This window comes from Thamnophis elegans, chromosome 2, assembly GCF_009769535.1.
Source record: "Thamnophis elegans isolate rThaEle1 chromosome 2, rThaEle1.pri, whole genome shotgun sequence".
NCBI classification, from domain to species: Eukaryota; Metazoa; Chordata; class Lepidosauria; order Squamata; family Colubridae; genus Thamnophis; species Thamnophis elegans.
In genome coordinates, this window is record NC_045542.1 from 51,511,062 (window position 1) to 51,533,123 (window position 22,062).

Here is a 22,062-nt window from a genome sequence, read left to right on the forward strand (position 1 = left end):
GCCGCTCCCGGACCCGGAAGTGTCGCAGCGGAGGCTGGGCCGCTTCGCAGGGCGGCGAGGGAAGGTCAAATGGCGGCTCTGCTGGGCCGGCTGGCTTCTTTAAGTTCCGTGGCCGGCAGGCAACGTGAGTCGGGAAGGTCGGGAGGGCGGAAGCCTACCTGGACTGGGGGTTAACTCTGGGGAAATGGCAGCGGGCAACGCTAACTGGTGGGACTGGGAAGATGTAGAATGTGTGTGTAGTTACGAGCAAGAGGGGGAGAAACGCTTACGCTTGGAGCAGGCAGAGCTTCCTTCGCCTGCAAATGGGTCAGAGGAGTATGTTCCTAGTAGAAGTTCATGCACAAGGTTTGCATTGATTGCAAACCGCCGATCCTTTGCAGAAATTGATGCATTTCGTCCCTGTCCCCGCTTAGGAGCGAGCCTGGAAAAACCCCTACAAAGCTCGCTCTGTTGGGCGATGTTTATTTTATTTATTTTTATTTTATTTATTTCGTCAAGCATGCATTAGATAACATCTATAAGAATAAACATAATTTTGGATACATGAAATGGATACGAATACAAGGGAACATTAAGACAAGGACGGTAGGCAGGCTGGTGAGCTTATGCACGCCCCTGACAGACCTCTTAGGAATGGGGTGAGTCGACAGTAGGCAGGCAGTGGTTCCCAACTTGGGGCCCAATTTGATTTTTAATGGGGGCAATTTGAACCTTGTTTAAACCAAGTTAATGGCCTTTTAGGCTTCCTCCACATGAGTAGAGTTCACTTTTTGAGTAAAGTAAGAATTATATGGTGTGCATCAGGATTTTAGAGATGCTTAGGTGGGGCATGGCCAAAAAAAGGTTGGGAACCATTGGTCTAAGGTTAAAGTTTGGGGGGTTTAGGGAAGAAACCACAGAGTCGGGTAGTGCATTCCATGCGTTGATCACTCTGTTGCTGAAGTCGTATTTTCTGCAATTGAGTTTTGAGTGATTTACCTTGAGTTTATATCTATTGTGTGCTCCTGTATTGTTGTGGTTGAAGCTAAAGTAGTTATTGACAGGTAGGACATTGTAGCAGATAATTTTATATACTACACTTAGGTCAGACCGAAGGTGTATAGTTGTGAATGATTCTACTAAATCCCAAATGTGCTTCTTTTTCCCCCTCCCAAGAGGCAACTGGACTTTCTGGTTTTTACATTTCACTTCTCATCCAAGAAGCTTCTTCACCTCTCCTTGAATGAGAAGTGAAACATCTTCAAGGAAAAACAAAGAAAGTCCAGTTGCCTCTTGAAAAAGCACCTTTGGGACAACCAGGACCTGGATGATGACTGAGAATCTCATACATACCTAGATTCTACTAAATGTATCTTCCTTGGGGAGTTCAGTCATCTTCCTTCATTGGTGTCACAAGGTACTGTTTTGTTTTAACGGTGCTATGGGTAGGCTTCATCAGCTTTCAGAATTTAGATTATTCTGTCTTTTTTAAAATTATTCTTAAAGGTCCCATTTTGGAGCAATTGAACAATGTGATATTGACAAAACCCATATGTGGGCTTTTTTTAAAAAAAAAAATCCTAAGAATTTTAGGCCATTTCCTTTTCCGCTGACTTCAACCAGTACAGGTAGCCTTCGACTTACAACCTTTCATTTACTGACCATTCAAAATTACAATGGTACTGAAAAGAGTGACTTATGACCATTTTTCACACTTAGGACCGTTACAGCATCCATGTGGTCACGTGATCAGAATTTGGGTGCTTGGTAACTAGCTCATATTTATTTATGACGGTTGCCGTGTCCTAGAGTCATGTAACCATCTTTAGGAACAATTTGACTGAATAATTGATTAACTTATAAATTAATACAATACAATACAATACAATACAATAGCAGAGTTGGAAGGGACCTTGGAGGTCTTCCAGTCCAACTCCCTGCCTAGGCAGGAAACCTTATACCGTTTCAGACAAATGGCTCTCCAACATCTTAAAGACTTCCAGTGTTGGGGCATTCACAACTTCTGGAGGCAAGCTGTTCCACTGGTTAATTGTTCTAATTGCCAGGAAATTTCTCCTCAGTACTAAGTTGCTTCTCTCCTTGATCAGTTTCTACCCATTGCTTCTTGTTCTATCCTCAGGTGCCTTGGAGAATAGTTTGACTCCCTTTTCTTTGTGGCAACCCATGAGATATTGGAAGACTGCTATCATGTATCCCCTAGTCCTTCTTTTCATTAAACTAGACATACCCAGTTCCTGCAACTGTTCTTCATATGTTTTAGTCTCCAGTCCCCTAATCATCTTAGTTGCTCTTCTCTGCACTCTTTCTCGAGTCTCCACATCTTTTCTACATTGTGGCGACCAAAACTGAATTCAGTATTCCACATGTGGCCTTACTAAGGCATTATCAAGTGGTATTAACACGTCACGTGATCTTGATTCTATCCCTCTGTTTATGTAGCCTAGAACTGTGTTGGCTTTTTGGCAGCTACTGCACACTGCTGGCTCATATTTAAATGGTTGTCCACTAGGACTCCTAGATCCCTCTCACAGTTACTACTATTGAGGAAGGTACCACTATACTGTATCTCTGCATTTTGTTTTTGTTGCCTAAATGTAGAACCTTACTCTCTTCACCATTGAATTTCATTTTATTAGATAGTGCCCAATGTTCAAGTTTATCAAGATCCTTCTGTATCTTGAGCCTGTCTTCTGGAGTATTGGCTATTCCTGCCAGCTTGGTGTCATCTGCAAATTTGATGAGTTCCCCATTTATTCCCTCATCCAAATCATTGATGAAGATGTTGAAGAGTACTGGGCCTAAAACAGAGCCTTGGGGTACTCCACTGCATACTTCCCTCCATGTAGATGCAGTTCCATTGAGGACTACACATTGAGTGTGGTTGGTCAGCCAGTTACGAATCCATCCGGTGGTGATGCTGTCTAACCCACATCCTTCTACTTTATCTAGTAGTAGGTTATGGTCTACCTAATAATTCTGAGTGTTTGATTGCATCTCTGTGGTTTGACACTTTGCTACATAGTTGTATGATTTCTTGCTTCAAATACTGTAAAAAATCTACCTGTCCAAGCATCCATGTCCTAAATAGGATGCTGAGGGTTACTATACTAGAAAAATTCAGTAAGGTTTTGCTGGTGTTTGGTGCTTTTTAGTTGTGGTGTCAGCCTCCTGGAACAGTCTCCCCAACCTGAAATCTGGAGGATTGAACTCTCCTGATGTTTTATTTTAGAAAAGCTGTTAAGACTACATTTACTAAACTAAGCTGTAGTTATTTCAAATTGTCTTAAACATGGGGAATTGATTTGCATTTTGGACTGGGAACTGCTGGCTCATAGTGCATGCTTTTTATTATTAGCAGATTAATCATTGCAAACTCTTGCTTTCTTCCCCTTCCTGTAACAGTTTTGCCTGTTCCCACATTCAGTGCAACTGTGGTGAGATTTGCATCCAAAAAAAGTGGAGGCAGCACCAGAAATCGTGGAGGGAACAGAGCTGGAAAAAGGTACGGCTTCAAAAAATTTGATGGTAAGTTTCTCAATCACTTTAATTCGGTTTCCTGCTTATTATTATTATTATTTACTTTATTCATTAAACATGAAACTCAATCGACTGAAAATCCAAAAATGCATCACAAATACCATTGACTGGTGCTGATGGTTGATAGGGGTTGCTGTCAGCGTTCCAGGTATCAACAAGTACCTTCTTAAATATACAGTGTTCCGAATAGCACAGATTTTTGCAGTTCCGCTGCTGTTGTTGCAGGAAGCTGCAATTGTTGTTGTTACGTTTATTGTGTTTATTATGTTTATTATGTTATCATTAACAGCCCATCAAAAAACCAACTGAAAAAAAACCCCAAATTAATTTTCTTGCTCTTTGCTATCAAACATGGACTATACTGTTTGAAGGGTCCTGAGGCCATGGCTTTGGTGATTGAAGAATCCTTTCCCTTCCTCTTCCCTTTGTTCCATCCAGTTTTGTCACTTCGGCCAACTTTATTCTTTTTGGGGTCGTGACCCGACAAATGCGCGAACGACAAAAGCGTGCCGACAAAAGCGCGGCACTAAAACCACGATGTCAAAAGCGCGCCGACAACAGCGCGCCGACAACAGCGCAATTTAAGTTAAGGTAAGGTTTAGGGTTACAGCGCACTTCTGTCGGCGCGCTGTTGTCGGCGCGCTTCAGCGCTCATTCGTCGGCGCGCTTTTGTCACCGCGGTTTAGTCACCGCGGTTTAGTCAGGCATGCTTTTGTTGTTCGCGCATTTGTGGGTGAACCTTTTGGGGTTTGGGGTTTTTTTCTTTGTTTTTGAATATTTTATACCAATTTGTTAAGTGGCCTAGAGTGGCTAAGAGTTTTGGGCAGCATATAAATTGAATCCATTATTATTTTCATCTGTTCACAACAACGTGAGGTCACAGCTGCCAGCTCTTTAGCTGGTGTTGGCCTGCATATGCATTGAATCATTCTCAAGAACGTTGGCTGTTCAAATGTATCGGTAAACAGGTAGTCCTCAATTTATGAGCACAATTGAGCCCAAAATTTATGTTGCTAAGTAAAACGTGTTAAGTGAGTTTTGCCCCATTTTATAATCTTTCTTGCCACAGTTGTTAAGTGAATCATTGCAGATGTTATGTTGGTAATCTTGTTAAGTGAATCTGGCTTCCCTATTGACTTTGTTTGTCAGAAGGTTGCAAAAAAGGATCACGTGGTCCCAGGACACTGCAACGGTCATCAATATGAGTCAGTTGTCAAGCACCCAAATTTTGCTCCTGTGCCCAAGGGGATGGCGCAATGGTCATAAGTGTGAAAAACGGCCATAAGTCACTTTTTTCAGTGCTGTTGTAACTTTGAACGGTCATTAAATGAACTGTTGTAAGTTGAGGACTACCTGTATTACAGTATATGTGCAGGTCTAATCAGTGTGATCTGCAGTTGACAGATGGAAATTTCGTCAATGCGTTGCCATGTTAGGTACTATGTATTACGGTTTGTTCCACAGTCAGCAAGATGGTTAGACTGGATTTGGCATTTTTAGCCACCTATTGATTCCCAAGGACCTGGGATAGGGAGATGTTGTTATTTGATGGCATTAAAATATTGTTACAGGATATAAACTATTTCAGGTAAAGTTGCCTTTTGCAATTGATGAATATGATTTGGCCATCTGGATAGTCCTGTGTTATGCCTGTAAACTATGAGACAGCCAGTAGGTGGTAGAACTGCAATAGTATACTGCAAAATTGTGTCTATTTCTTGCAGAATGTAGATCCACTATTTACAATTAGTGCTTATATTCTGTACATTTTTCTCTAGAATATAACTTGGGTGGGGGGGAGGATACAGTAGCGCCATGATGGCGAACTCATGGCACGTATGCCACAGTTGCCACGCAGAGCTCTCTCCCGGGTACGCGAGCAGTTGTCCCAGCTCAGCTCCACCGTGCATGCGGCATGCCTCCTGGCAGCCAGCTGGTTTTTGGCCCTTTGCTGCACATGTGGGGGGGGCGCAGGGCGCATGTGGGAGATATGTGCTCATATGCAGGGATGTGTGTGAGGGGTGGAGTGTGGATGCATGGAGGTCACACACATGTTGGGGGGCGGGATGCATGCTGGGGAGGTTGCACATGCATGCATAGGGGCACAGGAGGGTCATGTGTGCATTGCATCATAGGTGAGCGCACGCGCGCTTTAGGCACGCAGCAACAAAAAGGTTAGCCATCATTGCAATAGGGAGAGTCTAAATAAATTACCAATAAGTGAAATGTACTGAGAATTCTTAATCAGGTTTATATAACTCTGTAGAACATTGCTGGTTTTTCCTTTACGCCATCCTTGGTTGCTGGCGAGTAAATCTGGTTGGTAAATTGGGTCAAAGTTATAGCCAGTGGTGTTATTGGGAAACCAGAGGGAAAATAAAGATATTCAGTAGACTACATATTGTGCAGAAGTATCCTTCCAAAAGCACCCCTGATAGCAAAAATAACGCTTAAGCCAAAAGCCCTTAGGGGACAAATATTTACCTTCCAGCCCTATGATTCGATCATTTTCTGATCATGTCCAGAATGCCTTTTATGAAGTCCAGTGTGCAATGGTAGATTTGTTACTCTTGATGTTACTGCAAGGGTCCCTTGTTGTAGCAGACGCATGGTCATAGAAATTTGAACATGTGTTTACTGAGAGAAGGAACAGTGTGGGAGGAAAGGAAAGGAAAAAAAAAATATAGCAAAGCTTGGCTCCAATCCCCCTTTTCTCTCTAAAGCAGGGCTTCTCAACTTCAGCCTTTTAAACTCTCTGCATTGCCTGGGGATTTTTGGGACTTGGAAGTCCACACAACTTAAAAGTGGTTGAGGTTGAGAAACATTGTTCTAACATTCAGATGTTGAAGCAGAGTCCAGATTTGGGGGTGGGGGGGATAAATTGAAAGCCCTTTTTGTGGGGGTTGCTTTTGTAGAGCTATGCACACATGAAGCTTTAAGGAAATACAGGTAATCCTCAATTTATGACCACAGTTGAGCCCAAAATTTTATGTTGCTAAGTGAGAAATATGCTAAGTGAGTTTTTCACATTTTACGACTTTTCTTGACACATTTGTTAAGTGAGCCACTGCCATTGTTAAGTTACTCACATGATTGTTAAGTGAATCTGGCTTCCCATTAACTTTGCTTGTCAGAAGGTTGCCAAAGAGAATCACATGTCCCTGGGACACTGCAACCGTCATAAATATGAGTCATTTGTCAAGCACCCGAATGTAAATCATATGACCATGGGGATGCTGCAATGGTCATGTTATTTTTCCAATGCTGTTGTAACTTTGAACAGTCCTTAAGAGAACTGTTATAACTCGAGGTCTACCTGTATGCTAAAAAGAGTTAAAAGTCTAGCCCTGGAAATAAGGAGACTGGGGTTTGGGGGGAGTCAATAGTAATTAGTAATTTAGTAATTTAATAAATTTGTATGCTGCCCAATCCCGTAGGGTCAATAGTCAATAGTATTCCCCCCACCCCCAATTTGATGATGTAGTGGTGATGACAGTGATGATACTTACCTCGATTTTTATCTTAGGACAGTGTTTCTCAACCTTGACAAATTTAAAATAATGTGGACATCATGCTGGCTGGGAAATTCGTGGAGTTGAAGTCCACACATCCTAAAACTGGCAAGGCTGAGAAACACTGTCTTATGTAACACCTTCATTAAGATAACAGAGCACAAAAATGCAGGGTTTTGCAAGATCATACACTAAATTCTGAATTCAGAGATTCAAGACTAACGAAAAGAAGTATTTTTAAAAAATTGGCAGTCAGATGCAATATCTTGTTCGCCTTGCTTGCTCTCAGAATAATCTAAGCAGGATCAGATGTGTTTATCTTCTACCATCCTTGGTAGGAAATGTCAGCTGTTGACTGGATTGTGGAGCCAGAAAAATATCCTAGAAGCAGCTATTAGCAAATACTGTAGTGCTCATATAATTTTCTTGACAAAATGTACCTGGAGTTGCTTGAAATCAGTTTTGACTTGAGGAGCTCCTTCCTTTTTTAACAACAAAAAGTTAATTCCATTTAAACTGAATATACTGCAATCAGATGGTCATGGTTAGAGATTTAGACCACTATAAAAAAGAGGATTAGATTAGGGTTATCGATAGTCACTAGTCCTGATGGTTGCTTGGTGTCTCCAGGATTTTCAACAGCACTCCTGACATATCAGCTGCTTTGTAGGAACAATGGAAAAGCGTGCTTGCCCTCCTTGCTAAGTCTTTGAACTTCGATAGAGACATCTGTTTGAGGGTCATTAAAGGCTGAACTAAATGGGCTATTGGCTTGATGCAGTTCACTAATTCTTTATATGCTTAGCAAATCCAGCTCTCTTGTGATGGGATAAAAATGGGTTGGGGTACAGGGAGCCTGACTTGACCCTAGCATTAACAAAACCTGCAAGGTCAGATGGAATCTGGGAGGACATATATGCAAAAATTCAGGACCACCCCCTGAAGCAAGCCAACGTGTCATGCTTGCAAGCGATCTTTTCTTTTGGACTTCAGGCCTGCCACACTTTCTACTATTCATTCTCCATAGTGAGGGGGGAGGAGTAGCCAGAATGGGTTGACCTTGTCCTCTCATGATTGGATGAGTCAGATAAGCTCTTTGGGCAACGCCCCCTGGCCAGCAGATATTCCCCATATTTGACTCATCCACTCACTGGATAGGTTGCACCACTCTGGACCTCCAGTAATTTACAAAGGATTAAGGAAAATAAACTTGGACCTGGCGAATCCTGCCTTCCTACATCATGCACAGCCTCCTCCTGCAAGGACTGGACTGCCACAAGCCCCCTGGGGCGGCATGCTGCCCTGGCCACTGAGTGAGATGGAGTCACTCAGTGAGGACCTTTGCTGGGGCAACCAGGAGGACAGGGCACATGCTTCCTAGAGGCAAGCCCTTGCCGCAGAGGCTTCTCAGGAGCAGGAGCACTCCTCCGCTCCCCTCAGGGGTTGAGCCACGAACCGCGGGTTGTTAAAATGCCCTGGAAAGCCTGCGCTGGCAGCTATCACCAGTGAACAAGGTGAGAGCCAGAAAGGCTCAGAAAGAGCTGCGGGAGGCAGGGGGAGGCACGGCAGCGGCAGCCACATGGCAGTCTGCAAAGGCACAAGCCATTTCCATGTCCTCCAGCAAAGAGGAGCCTTTTGAATTTGGAGCCGGGGGCCATCTTGCAATCACGTGGTTCAAGATGGCGCCCCCCAGCAGCTCAGAGGAGGCCGGCAGGAGCCCAGCTCTCAGCCCTCCAGCAACAACCACCACCAGAGGCTCTGAGGCGCCCTTAAAAAGGTGAGAAACCATCGCAGAGGCATTAGCCAAGGGCGGGAGAGGCAGCAAAGGGCCAAAAGGAGGCTTATCAAGGAGGTTAAAGGGGCAGGTGGTGGGTCAATCCCCCCCCTCCAAGGCTACCTCCTAGATGAATCACAGAGGCAGCTGCCACAAGACTTGCAGCAGGAAGAACCCCCCCCCCACCTGAGAACTCCTCCCCCCAGGGGAGGGTCCCCTTCGGCTTGTCCTCTGGTGTTACAGCAACCTTGCCTCACGATGTATGCAAGCCCGTTTCTGTCCCTTTTCTGACTGCCAAGTAACAGGAGAATTCCAGAGGCTTCCCCCTTAAGAACACTCTCCTTTAAGTAGGAGAAAGAGGGGGGCGGGGCGAGAAGGCTCTCAGAAGGAGGCCACAGTTAACAGCCAGCAGCTCTTAGTAGCACAAGCTGTGTTTTTGTTGCTAATTCTTGAGGGCGGGGCTATGCTATTTGCCCCGCAGAGCCATTTGGGAATAAGGGGGAGGAGAGGCCCCACGTGGCCCAAGATGGCAGCCCCCTGCAGCTGGGAAAACAAGCAGAAATCAGCCCTAGCTGCTAAAGGCTACAGCTCTCAATGGAGGGACAGAAGAGCCTCCAATCAGGTTAGAAATTGCCCCTGAAGGCCTTCCAAGGGTGGGGGCGACTAGGCAAAGAGCAAAACACAATGCAATACAATACTATGCAATACAATAGCAGAGTGGGAAGGGACCTTGGAGGTCTTCTAGCCCAACCCCCTGCCTAGGCAGGAAATCCTATACCATTTCAGACAAATGGCTATCCAACAGCTTAAAGACTCCCAGTGTTGGGGCATTCACAACTTCTGGAGGAAAGTTGTTCCACTGATTAATTGTTGTAACTGTCAGGAAATTTCTCCTCAGTTTTAAGCTGAATTGAATTGAATTGAATTTTATTATTTATATGCCGCCCTTCTCTGGGAGGACTCAGGGCGGCGAACAATTCAAAAGGGGAAAAAGGGGAACATAAAACCAATACAGATAATTAAAATAAGCAAGAGTCACACAACCATACAAGTTGAGAGGGGAGGGAACTTATCACCCCCAGGACTGCCGGCAAAGCCAGGTTTTGACGGCTTTTCGGAAGGCCTGGAGAGAGATGAGGGTCCGAATCCCTGTGGGGAGTTCATTCCAGAGGGCCGGAGCTGCCACAGAGAAGGCCCTCCCCCGGGTAGTAGCCAGATGGCATTGGCTAGTAGATGGAACCCAGAGGAGGCCAACCCTGTGAGATCTAATGGGTCTGTGGGAGGTAATTGGCAGCAGGCGGTCTCTCAAGTACCCAGATGCAATACCATGAAGGGCTTTATAAGTTACGACTAGCACCTTGAAGCGTATCCGGAGACTGATCAGTAACCAGTGCAGCTCGCGGAGGATAGGTGTAACGTGGGTATACCGAGGTGCACCCACAATCGCTCGCGCGGCTGCATTCTGGACGAGTTGAAGTCTCCGAATACTCTTCAAGGGCTGCCCCACGTAGAGCGCATTGCAGTAGTCCAGTCTTGAGGTCACGAGGGCGTGAGTGACTTGCGAGCACCTCCCGGTCCAGGTAGGGACACAACTGGTGCATCAGGCGAACCTGGGCAAATGCCCCCCTGGTCACAGCCGACAAATGGTGTTCTAAGGTCAGCTGTGGATCCAGGAGAACCCCCAAGTTGCGAGCCCTGTCTGAGGGGCGTAGATTTTCACCCCCCCAGCCTGAGTGATGGAATATTGACCAAATTTTGGGGAGGGAAACACAACAGCCACTCGGTCTTGTCTGGATTGAGTACAAGCTTGTTAACCCCCATCCAGACCCTAACAGCCTCCAGGCACTGGCACATCATGTCAACCGCTTCACTGAGTTGGCACGGGGCGGACAGATACAGCTGTGTATTGTCCGCATATTGATGGTGTTTTATCCCATGCCGTCGAATGATCTCACCCAGTGGCTTCATGTAGATATTAAACAGCAGGGGGGACAGGACCGAACCCTGAGGAACCCCATATTTCAGGGGCCTAGGGGTCGACCTCTCCTCCCCAACTAACACCGTCTGCGACCTGTCCGAGAGGTAGGAGAAGAACCACCGAAAAACGGTGCCTCCCACCCCCACCTCTTGCAACCGTCGCAGAAGGATACCATGGTCGATGGTATCGAAGGCCGCTGATTATGTGATCAACAATTTCATCAGCTTCTTTGCAAAGTCTGCATTTGGCATCATCAGAGGATTTTTCGATTTTGGCCTTAATGGCATTTGTGCGGATAGCTTGTTCTTGCGCAGCCAGGATTAGTGACTCTGTTTCTTTCTTTAATGTACCTGTTGTTAACCATAACCAAGTTTGTTCCCTGTCCACTTTATCTTTTATTTTTTCCAGAAATTGGCCATGCAGTGCTTTGTTCTGCCAACTCTCCATTCTTGATTTTATCACATCTTTTCTGTATTCTTGTTTTGTCTGTTGGGCCTTCAGTAGATTTTTGTTCTTTACTTCGATTAATAGATGTTCTTGACTTTCTTTTAAATAGTCAGCCAGTGCATGTTTTTCTTCTTCAACTGTTTGCTTCACTTGTAATAATCCTCTGCCACCTGTTTTTCCGGGCAGGTACAGTCTATCAGTATCACCACATGGATGTAAACTGTAGTGCATTGTCATTAGTTTCCTGGTTTTTTTGGTCCAAAATGTCCAAATCAGCTTGTGTCCAGTTAACTATACCAGCTGTGTATCTTATAACTGGTATTGCCCAGGTATTTATGCCCTTGATTGTATTTCTACCATTCAATTTAGATTTCAAAATTTTCCTAACTCTGTTGGTGTACTCTCGCCTGACAATAGTTTTTACTTCTCCATGCTTGATGTTATCCAACTGCAGAATGCCTAAGTATTTGTAGGCTTCATTTTCTTTGCATTTAATTAATTGGCCATTGGGCATTTCAATTCCCTCACATGCAGTGATTTTGCCCCTTTTTATGGATTCAGTGGCGCATTTTTCCATGCCAAACTGCATTGAAATATCGGTGCTGAATACTCGGACTGTGTTTGTCAATGATTGGATTTCTATTTCTGACTTTCCATAGAGTTTCAAATCATCCATATATAGTAAATGCTAAATTTTTTCAGCTTCTTTGGCTGTTTGGTAGCTTAATTTCATTTTTTTTAAGATTACTGATAGTGGGATCATCGTGATGATGGAGAGAAGAGGTGAAAGTGAATCACCCTGGAAAATTCCTCGCTTGATATTAACCATTCCGTAGATCTCATTCCCTACTGCCAACTCAGTTCTCCATTGTTTCATCGCCTTTTCAGTAAAGGATGTAATATTTTTGCTAATGCCAGTTATTTCTAAGCATTTTGTGATCCAACTATGTGGCAGTGAGTCAAATGCCTTTTTGTAATCAATCCAGACCATATTCAAGTTCGTTTTTCTGTTCTTACAATTTTCTAATGTCATTTTATCAATTAGGAGCTGATCTTTTGTGCCCCTGCTCCTTCTTTTGTTGCCTTTTTGCTCTACTGGCAAGATGTTGTTTGGACTACTGCAATGCGCTCTACGTGGGGCAGCCCTTGAAGAGTATTCGGAGACTTCAACTCGTCCAGAATGCAGCCGCGCGAGCGATTGTGGGTGCACCTCAGTATACCCACGTTACACCTATCCTCCGCTGCCCAGGAACTGATTTGCCCAACTCCTGTCCCACCCGTTGGAGAAGAAGTGGCACACACTGGGCGTAAGGAGGGTTCTGAGGATTTACCTCAGGAGAACCAGGTCAAACAGGAAATCCGAAGCTTTGTTTGTCTTCTTCCAACCAGGTCCTGGGTAACGAGGTGACTTCCACCACAATAGGCAGGTGGTTGCGAACCTGCATTGCCACTGCATACCAGTCGCAGGGCTTACAGACACCAATCATATCACAGCTCACTCCATGCGGAGTGCCGCCACATCCACAGCTTGGGCCATGCAGACATCCCTGGCCGAAATCTGCAGGGCAGCCACGTGGGCTTTCCCCTCTCCCTTTGCTAGGAACTATAAACTGGACTCTTTTGCCTTGGCAGAAGCCTCTTTGGACGCAGGGCATTGTAGGCGGTTCACAGGGCGGGGCCCGTGCCTCAACTGGCATGAGCGGGGGAGATGGGGCCTCAGGGGTTTCCCTCCCTAGGGACGTTCAGGCTTTGGTACGTCCCATTCTGGATACTCCTCCCCCCTCACTATGGAGAAAGGGCGCTGGTACTTACCTGATACGCCTCTCATAGTGGGGGGAGGAGTATCCAGTCCCTCCCTGACTATGTTTGTACGACTAAGTGTTATGTTCATGCTTTTATGAAGTTATATAAATATTGATGTTGAAGATGATTAAAGCTAAGAACTGAATTAAGAGTCTGGAGTGAATGGTGCAACGAGTCGGATAGAGCTCTTTGTCAAATATGGGGAATATCTGCTGGCCAGGGAGCGTTGCGCAAAGAGCTTATCTGACTCATCCAATCATGAGAGGACAAGGTCAACCCATTCTGGATACTCCTCCCCCCACTATGAGAAGAGGCGTATCAGGTAAGTACCAACACCCTTTTTCTATTGTGGGAAAATGGGAGGGGGATTATATGCAGTTGGGTGATATGTAGCCATAATAACATTCTTCTTAGAAAGCCAAGATCATCCTTGTCTCTGCACCTGGCCAGAACTGGATGGGTGGAACTGCCAGCAAGGCAGTGGAAGATTGGACTATGTGATGAACTTGTGGGTGTGGGGACAGGATCTTGAACTTTCAACTGGGTGGGAAAACCTGGAAGATTTCAGATCCGAGTTTTCCCATATGTGCCAACATGGCATCTCTAATAAAGTGGAACTTTGAGGAAACTCAAGCCTCAGAGTTTTATTTCGTTGGGGGTATTGACACAATGTATGGTTCCTCTTCTGTTCAAAATGTAACATTAATTTATATCCTTAAGGAAGTATATGGGATGTTGAAAAATAATGTTTGCAGTAACAAAGCTGGAGAACATATTACATGGTTTTACTACACGTTTCTTTTTTAAGTCAAAAGAGTGTAACTTCAGTGGGTACAGATTTGGCTGCTGACTTGCTCCATTTGGAATGAACCAAATCAGAAGTGATGTTGATTGATCTTGGTGACATATAGCCACATCTGTATCATTCTCTTGGCAATAGTGCTGCAGAGGTTTGTCAGTTTCCTCCCTCCAGGATGTTTGCCAAACTCCACATTTTTCTACAGACCTGAGATTCCCTGGTGGTCTACGGCCCAGACCAAGCCCTGAGAACTTCTAAACCAAAACAAATAAGTGTCCACAAACCATCAAGTTACAATGCTTAGTCCAAGGCAGATGAGTCATTAATATGGCTCAGGACATGGACATTCTGGCCTTGTGATGATGCAGAAGGGACTCTTTCCTTGTGTCATCCTGCTCAACATAATCAGTAAGTTGCGCAGCCAGATACCAGATTTCTTCATCCTTCTCACACAAATACAAAACAATTCAGTGCTATCATAAGTCCCACTCCCTATTTTCCCATTTAGCTTAGCAGCCCTCCTAATGTTGTCTTCTCCATAATTTCCCTATGAGGAAAGCAAGGATGTCCCCATGAGTCCTTGTAAATTAAGCCATAACATGTTGGGTTACAAGTAGTTCTCAATTGAAAACCATTTATTTAGCAATTGTTTGAGTTACAAGGGCCCTGGAAAAAGTGATTTACGACTAGTTCTCATATGGCCTCCTAAATATCTCCATGGTCAAATTTGAGTGCTTGGCAACCGGCACGTATTTATGATGGTTGCAGCATTTCAAGATCTTGTGCTCACCATTTTGTGACCTTCCCAGCTGGCCTCTGACAAGCAAAGTCAATGGGGAAAGCTGGATTAGCTCAACACCCAAATGATTCATTTAATAACTGCAGGGATTTGCGTAATAACCATGGCAACATGGTTGTAAAATTGAGGCACAAATCACTTAACTGTCTTAGCAACTGAACCTCTGGTCCCAATTGTGGTAGTAAGCCAAGGACTACCTGTAATTGAATGTGGATTCAGGATTAGTGAAATGGAAGAGTTTTCCTTCTTTTCCTTTTGGTAATCTCAAGATGGCAGTCTACACTAAATGGAGTGTAATGTGGTGAATTAATGTATGAATCGAGGCTATTCTGATAATCTGTTGAGAAAATACTTTGGATAGGTGTGCTAGAAAGCCTCAGCCAATCAGACTAAGTAAAATTAGGGGCATGACTCTCAAGGTTTGAGTCTGAGATTTTTCACCTTTGACCTCTTATCTTCTGCAATGGGTCCTATTTCGTGAGAAGGAATGTTAAAGACAGTTGCTCTGTTGTACTTGTCCATTTGTATTCAGCTAAAATGCATTCAAGCTGTCTTGTTTCTGAGGTTTACTTTCTTTAACTCATTTGCAGGACAATTTGTTCATGCAGGCAACATATTGGCCACTCAGCGTGTGTTTCGGTGGCATCCGGGAGCTCACGTAAGATGTTCTCTTTGTTATTTCAAATGCCATTTAATTAAGACTTCATTCCATTTTTTATCAAAGCATCTGTTTCCTTGTCTTAGTCTAAATTATCCTGGAATTAAACATTTTTCATCATGGTCTGTCAAACCTCTTGGTTTCAGTTTTATCCTTTTTTCCAAGAATCTTCCTCTCAGCTGAGACCAGAATAAAATTCTGTTTTTGATCTCTCTTGCTATAAAAGTGTTGACATTAATAACCAGAAACTGGAGCCTGCCTCTCACCCTGATTAGAGTTTCAGACTTCGAACCACCTATTTAGTAAAAATTCAGATCCAGTGTAGAAATACAAGAATGTGTCAGATACTCTGGAAACCCATCCTCATAGATGGGATAACCTCCCTTTAGAATATCCTGAGGTAAAGAAAGAACAACATAAGAAAATGCATCTTGGAGCATTGGATGACTTTGATCATTGGAGGGGGAGGGGATCAAGTTGTGAAAAAGGAAAATAATTAGGCATTTCTTTACATTGATCCACAACACAACTTGTATATATTTTTGTAATCGGTACCTTCTAAAGAGAAACGCTTGCTTACTCTGCCCAGAAGTAGCTGGGTAGAATGATATATAAAATTGGGCTTGTTGGAGATACCATCTTTAAAACTGAAATTATTTTCAGCCATTTTTGGATGTGAAGAAATCAGCTGTCACTCAACATTTTTGAGCTCACAAGCTGACATTCCTCGTATTCAGCTGGCATGGAATCAGATTCAGGCTGAATGGGTTCAACTGTGATGTTATTAGAAGTCCAAAACACACCATCAAGAGCAGGTGTCAACAAAAGCTGGAGAGACAAGGAGCAAATGTAATTGACTTGCAAGGAAAAACAAATTACTTGCTACAACCCGTAAAGCCAGGCACCCCTGGTTACAAGTATAGGCCCTACCAGAACAGGGATTCTGAATTTAATTTGCAGACGTGTCTTTCATTTCTGCAAGTAACTGGAATCCTGCAGTCTCACTTTGACATCTTTGCATTATGCTGTATCCTTCTGGTGATAGCAATGTTTTTCTTGCGCAAGCAGTTTAGCACACAGTTGGCAAACTATACCAGAATTTGAGAATTGTTGACAGTCCCAATGATAGGCATGGGCCTGCGCTCTGCTCCAGAGGCTGCTTCTTCCCTTCTTTAATTATGATTGTGTCTCATTGACCCAGGTGGGGATGGGATACAACAAATGGCTGTATGCTCTTGAAGATGGAATTGTGAGGTTCACCAAAGAAATCTACGTACCGCCTCCCCGTAGCAAGGAAAGCCGAGAAGTGATCTGCCGGTTGCCCAAAGGAGCTGTGCTGTATAAAACTTTCATCAATGTTGTTCCTACCGAAGAAGTGGGGAGGTTTAAGTTGATCACCATGATCTGAGAGCTAGCGCTGAATGGCTTTTGGTTAGTCCTCTGCAGCTGGGAACGAAGCAATATTTGCAGCATCTACAGCATGTCATAGAGACATGTTCTTAACACACACCTCTGATGTGTGCTGCTGAAATAAAGATTGATAAGTGTTTCTTTCCAAAACACAACAGTAATACGACTGCTGCTCATTTCAGCGGAACCATCTCAAGCCAATTCTTTATTCTTGGGGTAAAAGCAGATGCTGGAGGTAGGTTTCCAATTTAAGAGTGTCCTTGAGTATTCATTCTCAGCAGATTTCATACACCAGTAGTGATGTCTACCTGCAGATGTATGACATTTTTTCTTCCCAACTTCAGCACATCACAATCTGGGTACAGTATGTACACATTTTAATGTCATGAGTTGTACCAATGTATGCACACAATAAACTTTTGCAGTGCTGCCTGCTATGTACCAAACAGATGTGCAGCTGCTGTAGATGCAGTCGAGCAGGAAGTTCCTATCCCATCTCAGCTTCTTCCTTATCCAATGTGTCAAGCACTGATCACTTTACACAGCTTGTTCAGATAAAATGTAGTTTCTTTGGTGTTCGCTTGGCTTAGTGCAGGGGTGTCAAACTCAAGGCCTGGGGGCCAGTATGGCATATGGGGTGCTTAGAGCTGCCTCACGGGGCTGCCTTGGAAACCGCGAAGGAGCGGCCCACAGTACCTCTGCCAATGAAAACAGCTCAGGAGGGCTGCATGTGGCCCTCTCCAGCTCTGTTTTCGCTGGCAGAGGGTTGCAGGAGGCCGTTGCAACTGAAATGGAGCTCTGGAGCACATTTTTGCTGACAGAGCACTTGGGCCACCATAGATGCCGCCAGCACGAGTGATGTCAAGCTGGCCACACCCAGCCCCCCCCCCAGGTCAAACGCAATCCTGATCCGTCCTTCAATGAAATTGAGGTTGACGCCTCTGTCGTAGTGCATGATGTGGATCCAGCCAGGTGGTTTGAAAACCATAGGTTGTAGCATCACATGTGAACCACAGTTATTCCTTAGAGCCGAGTATGGCTTCAGTCCCAGTTATACAGCATATGACTATTTGGGAAACCTTTATAGCAATACATCAATTGAAACTTTATTGCAACAAAAGGAGGAAGCAAGACAACTTGATTGCTTTAGACTAATTATAAATTTGACTTTTATGGTACCTGTGTAGAACTTTTCATCTCTAGATAATTTTTCTGTTAAGACTCATTACTTTGAAATTATTTTACAGTGGTGACTGGTCTTGCCGCTATTAAAAAAAGCAACACGTCCTTAATATACAACATTGAAATTCCAGTCCTTGGATACATTTCTTTGTCACTGTGACCAACTGAAGAAGGAAAAAGCAGGTGACCTAGGATGTAGGCCACAGCATAGCATAGGCAATCAAGATTATAGATGGGATGGGATGCAATTGCATGGCAAAGTGTATGTGTTTCGGCCTGCTTTCACCCATGAAATCTGAAAACTTAAATGCCTGTGCCTCCAGGTAGCCACATACAGTTCTAGTGCACAGTTGACAACCTTCCTTGACCATTAGCAACATTTCCTGGGGCCTAAGAAGTTAAGAGTTTAAACATCTGAAGAGTGCAAGAGTGCCTGTTCCCTTCTAAATCATATACATTATTCAGTCAGTCTTCATCTTTCATTGACCGCCTGCTTTTTTTAGATTGAAAAAAATATTGTAAATTTAGGGCTTGTCTTCACTGGGAAAATTGTCAAATCACCCTGCACTGTACACCGTTAGAATATGAAATGCAATGCTAGATTTCATGTGCATTTACAGGCATGATTTTTTTTTCATGTTTCATTGACAAATGCATAACCAACGGATTCACATATCCCACTGATCCCAAAGAAACCAGCCACATTTTGACTTTGGGTATTTTGGGACCTCAGTCAATGAATGCCACAGATAACCCCAGATGAGGCAAGTTGCAGATTTGCTTCTCTCTTTTAAGATCTGATGTAAAAATAAGTCTGACTTGACTTCACATATCCCACCAAGCCAAAATGGGATGATTCAATAGGTCACGGTGACTGGCTTCCTATTGCAATCTGAGTCGAAACTCTTTTATAGCTTAATGCAATGTGTGAAACTAGCAAACTGGAGGCCCATTGGTGCTAGCAACAGAGCACTTCCTAATCGCCGTCATTTCCTTCTGTTTTTTTTTATCTGCAGATACGTAGCCATAGTTCTAACTAAAGTTCAAGTAAATCATTCAACAGGCTATGGAACTCAAGACAGTAATTAGCTGTATAAATACAGCATGCTAAGCTGCAGTGTGATTTCTTTGGTTTTGCCTAACTGGGGCATGGGCTGTCTAACAAACCATGGATAAACTGGTTTCATGCAATGCATGAACCTAGCTGTTAAGTTAAAGGAAAGCCTGCTTGCCTTTAAACATGAAAGACAGTATAGTACAAATAAGGTGTTAAAGGGAGGGGGGATAGGAGCAAAGAAATATAAATTTACTGCAGCTATCTCTTTATGGGTTAGCCATATCGAGTGTTACATTAACTGTCCTTAAAATAAAACCTGAACACAAATATACCTCACATTCCTTCTTTTCAATCTCACAGACAGGAAAGAGTAAATAAGTAACTGCATTCTGGTAACTTACATGTTAAGACTGTAGAAGCGATCCCAGGCATTTCCCAATTAGATTAATTTTCAATGATAGCATTAGGAACATTTGGAGTGATTATTAGTCAAACACAAACAAACAAAAACCTGCCTCCTCCCCCCCCCCCTCCAAACAGCAAATTAGATTTAAACTTATCAAGATTGTCTGAGCTCCAGCTGACAAGCAGAATAAACAATTCTGGTATATGTGAAAATAGCTAAATCTTCCCTTCCAGGGAGATTTCTACATTTTGACAGGTAAGTCTTTTTTATCAGTTATGGCTTGGCTGCAAAACAGGCTATTTGTATTTCAATGGGAGAAACATGAGACAAAAGTGCCAGACTTGTCTTCTACTTAATCTCTTAAACTTGTCCAGATCGGCAAAATGGCTCCCACCCTGTCTTCAAAAGGAGAAAAATCCCACCAGAATTTGTCCAAAGAGTCCGTTCACTGGTGTAGCTTGAAGAAAATAGCCAGAGGGTAAAATACATTCATTGTGTCATCTGAAGCCCCGCAAATGGTGTCCTAGGGATAGTCCTATGACGGCTAACAGAAAATAAAATGTTTGGGTAAATATCTTGAAAGTTTGGCAGCTCTAGCAGAGGTATTTTTTTTAAGTGGAAGAGCTGCTGTATGTCCTCCCCCTCCCCCAGGGTTGTCTTTGAACCAGAAGCCTTTATCTCTTCAAAGCAACAATCAGACAAGGCTTTGATGTTTAGCTCCTGGGGATCAAACTAAAATTCCAATGGTTTATCTGCTTGACTTACTCCTGCAGCAAGATCATCTGGAGATATCTTTGAAATAGTCTCTAGGCCAGAGAGTGGCAACATTCGTCCACCTAGCTGGGAAATTCTGGGATTTGAAGTCCACACAACATAGCCAACCAAGGTTGAGCCAACATTGTTCAAGGGTGTTCTTGGTGAAGTTGATTTGGGGGTCCGATGTATAAAAAAAGAGGACGAGAGAAGCTGATCAGAACTTCCCTAGGGCCATTTGTTCCATTAGGATGAGGAAATTTTTTGTCTTTAAGGATTAGTTCAAGACAGCTGTAATTGTTGTAAGGGGGAGGGGGGAAGGAGAGAGAGAGAACATGGCTTGCTTTGCAACAATGCCGGAGAGTTTCATTCCACTTCCTCAGCATCAAGGTTTGGCCGGCTGCAGAAACGAAAGCATTGCCCAGTCTGTGCCATGGAGCTTGGAGGACTCATTTCCAGCCTACACCGAAGTGTTCCTCTGAGTATGGAAAGTGGGAGAAGCTTGCAGCATATCTGGCAGGCTCTGCCTGGTTGACAACTCTGAGCTGGCTCCAGTTCTTGACAAGGCGGCAGGATACCTCAAGGCCTGTTCGTAAGGGGGCGGCAACTGTGAAGAGAAGATCAGGAACACGGGTATATTCCCTACAATTGAACTCCACACTCCATTCAAGAATTAGTAGAGGGGGCAACATATTCACCAGCCACTACAACCAAATCTTACATGTGTTCTGACCCAGGCTTCCCAAGAGCATGAAGCAAACTCCTGGTCCCAACAAAAACCCCTTTTATTAATTTACTGTGAATTCTGCTCCTTCGCATCCAGCAAAGTCTTTCAAGGGAGGATTTACAGTCACAGACCTTATCTGGCTTGGAGAGCTGCCAGGTCGATATCTGCAGAACTTGGCAAGGAGTCTTAGAGAGTCAATAACCAAGTAAGCGAACCAATTGTCTCCTGCAAACTCCACTCCCCTCTTGCTCCTATTTTATTTCCTCTGAGAGGGGCCATTCATTGTCCACCTGTGGCAGGGGTGGGTTCTTACCAGCGTTGGTACTGGTTCACTTTGTGGGCGCTTCACATGCACGCAGTACACTGTAAATTGTTCTGCGCATGCGCAAAGAACACTAAAAAACATGCCGGTAAGGGCAATGGAGACCGGGGAACTGGTTCGGGGTCATGGCCAGCCTGGGTCGCTGCCAGTTCTGAGACCCAGACCAAATTACCACTATCGGTTCGCCTGAACTGGTGAGAACTGGTATAAATCCATCTCTGACCTGTGGCCTTACTCCCAAGTCAACCCCTGTTCTTTAGCTGTTCCCTTCATCTGGCAACTCTGCGCATGCGCCCACTTGGAACAGGCTCCAGCTGTTCCTCTGCCTCACTGATGTCTGACTGAAGGCAGCTGATGACTAGCATATGGCCCTGGCCCCCTCTCTGCCTCCGACACAGAGCCCTCCTCAGAGCCTTCCCCAGACTCCAGGACTGGCCCATGTTCCTCCCCAACCTCCTCACTGTCCGAATCTGCTGCCAGCTCTGGCGGGCTACAACAACATGGGTGACTTCAAGGCCTTACATCCGTGGCTGAATAAAAGTGGAGGCTGAGGTAGATATGAAGAAAACCTCTTACAATTACTGAATGAATTCTACTAAAAAGACTGAAGATACAGGTTCATTGGCTTGGGCCTGCACATATTGTGCTAAGCCAAAAATATTAATGGGTGCAAGCTTGATGCCAGGACCTCAGTACAAGGACAAAACAGTATTAAGACTATTTTAACTTCCCAGGATACTCCATTACACATCTCAAAGTAGCTGGTTTTGCCAGTAGAATTAACGGAGCAGCTGCTGAATTCACTTGCCTCAAAAGGTTTCAGGTCATCTCAGTAAACTTCAACACGTCCAATGGATTTTTTTTTAAAAAAAAGCAGTTTTCTGTAATTTGTCTATGG

The 22,062-nt window shown here is 44.1% G+C and overlaps 1 protein-coding gene across 1 annotated transcript; it reads left to right on the forward strand.

The window, feature by feature from the left end:
* Positions 1 to 15: 15 nt before the first annotated feature.
* On the forward strand, positions 16 to 16,880 carry MRPL27 (mitochondrial ribosomal protein L27). Its single transcript, XM_032211227.1, has 4 exons — positions 16 to 124; positions 3,403 to 3,525; positions 15,240 to 15,307; positions 16,509 to 16,880. The coding sequence occupies exons 1-4, from the start codon at positions 70 to 72 to the stop codon at positions 16,713 to 16,715; spliced, it is 453 nt and encodes a 150-aa protein (XP_032067118.1). The 5' UTR covers positions 16 to 69; the 3' UTR covers positions 16,716 to 16,880.
* Positions 16,881 to 22,062: the final 5,182 nt, after the last annotated feature.

Coding starts and splice junctions, on each gene's coding strand:
- MRPL27 (XM_032211227.1), top strand. CDS start 70: ATGGCGGCTCTGCTGGGCCGGCTGGCTTCTTTAAGTTCCGTGGCCGGC. Junction 3,526..15,239: donor CGGCTTCAAAAAATTTGATG/GTAAGTTTCTCA, acceptor ACTCATTTGCAG/GACAATTTGTTCATGCAGGC. Junction 15,308..16,508: donor GGTGGCATCCGGGAGCTCAC/GTAAGATGTTCT, acceptor TCATTGACCCAG/GTGGGGATGGGATACAACAA.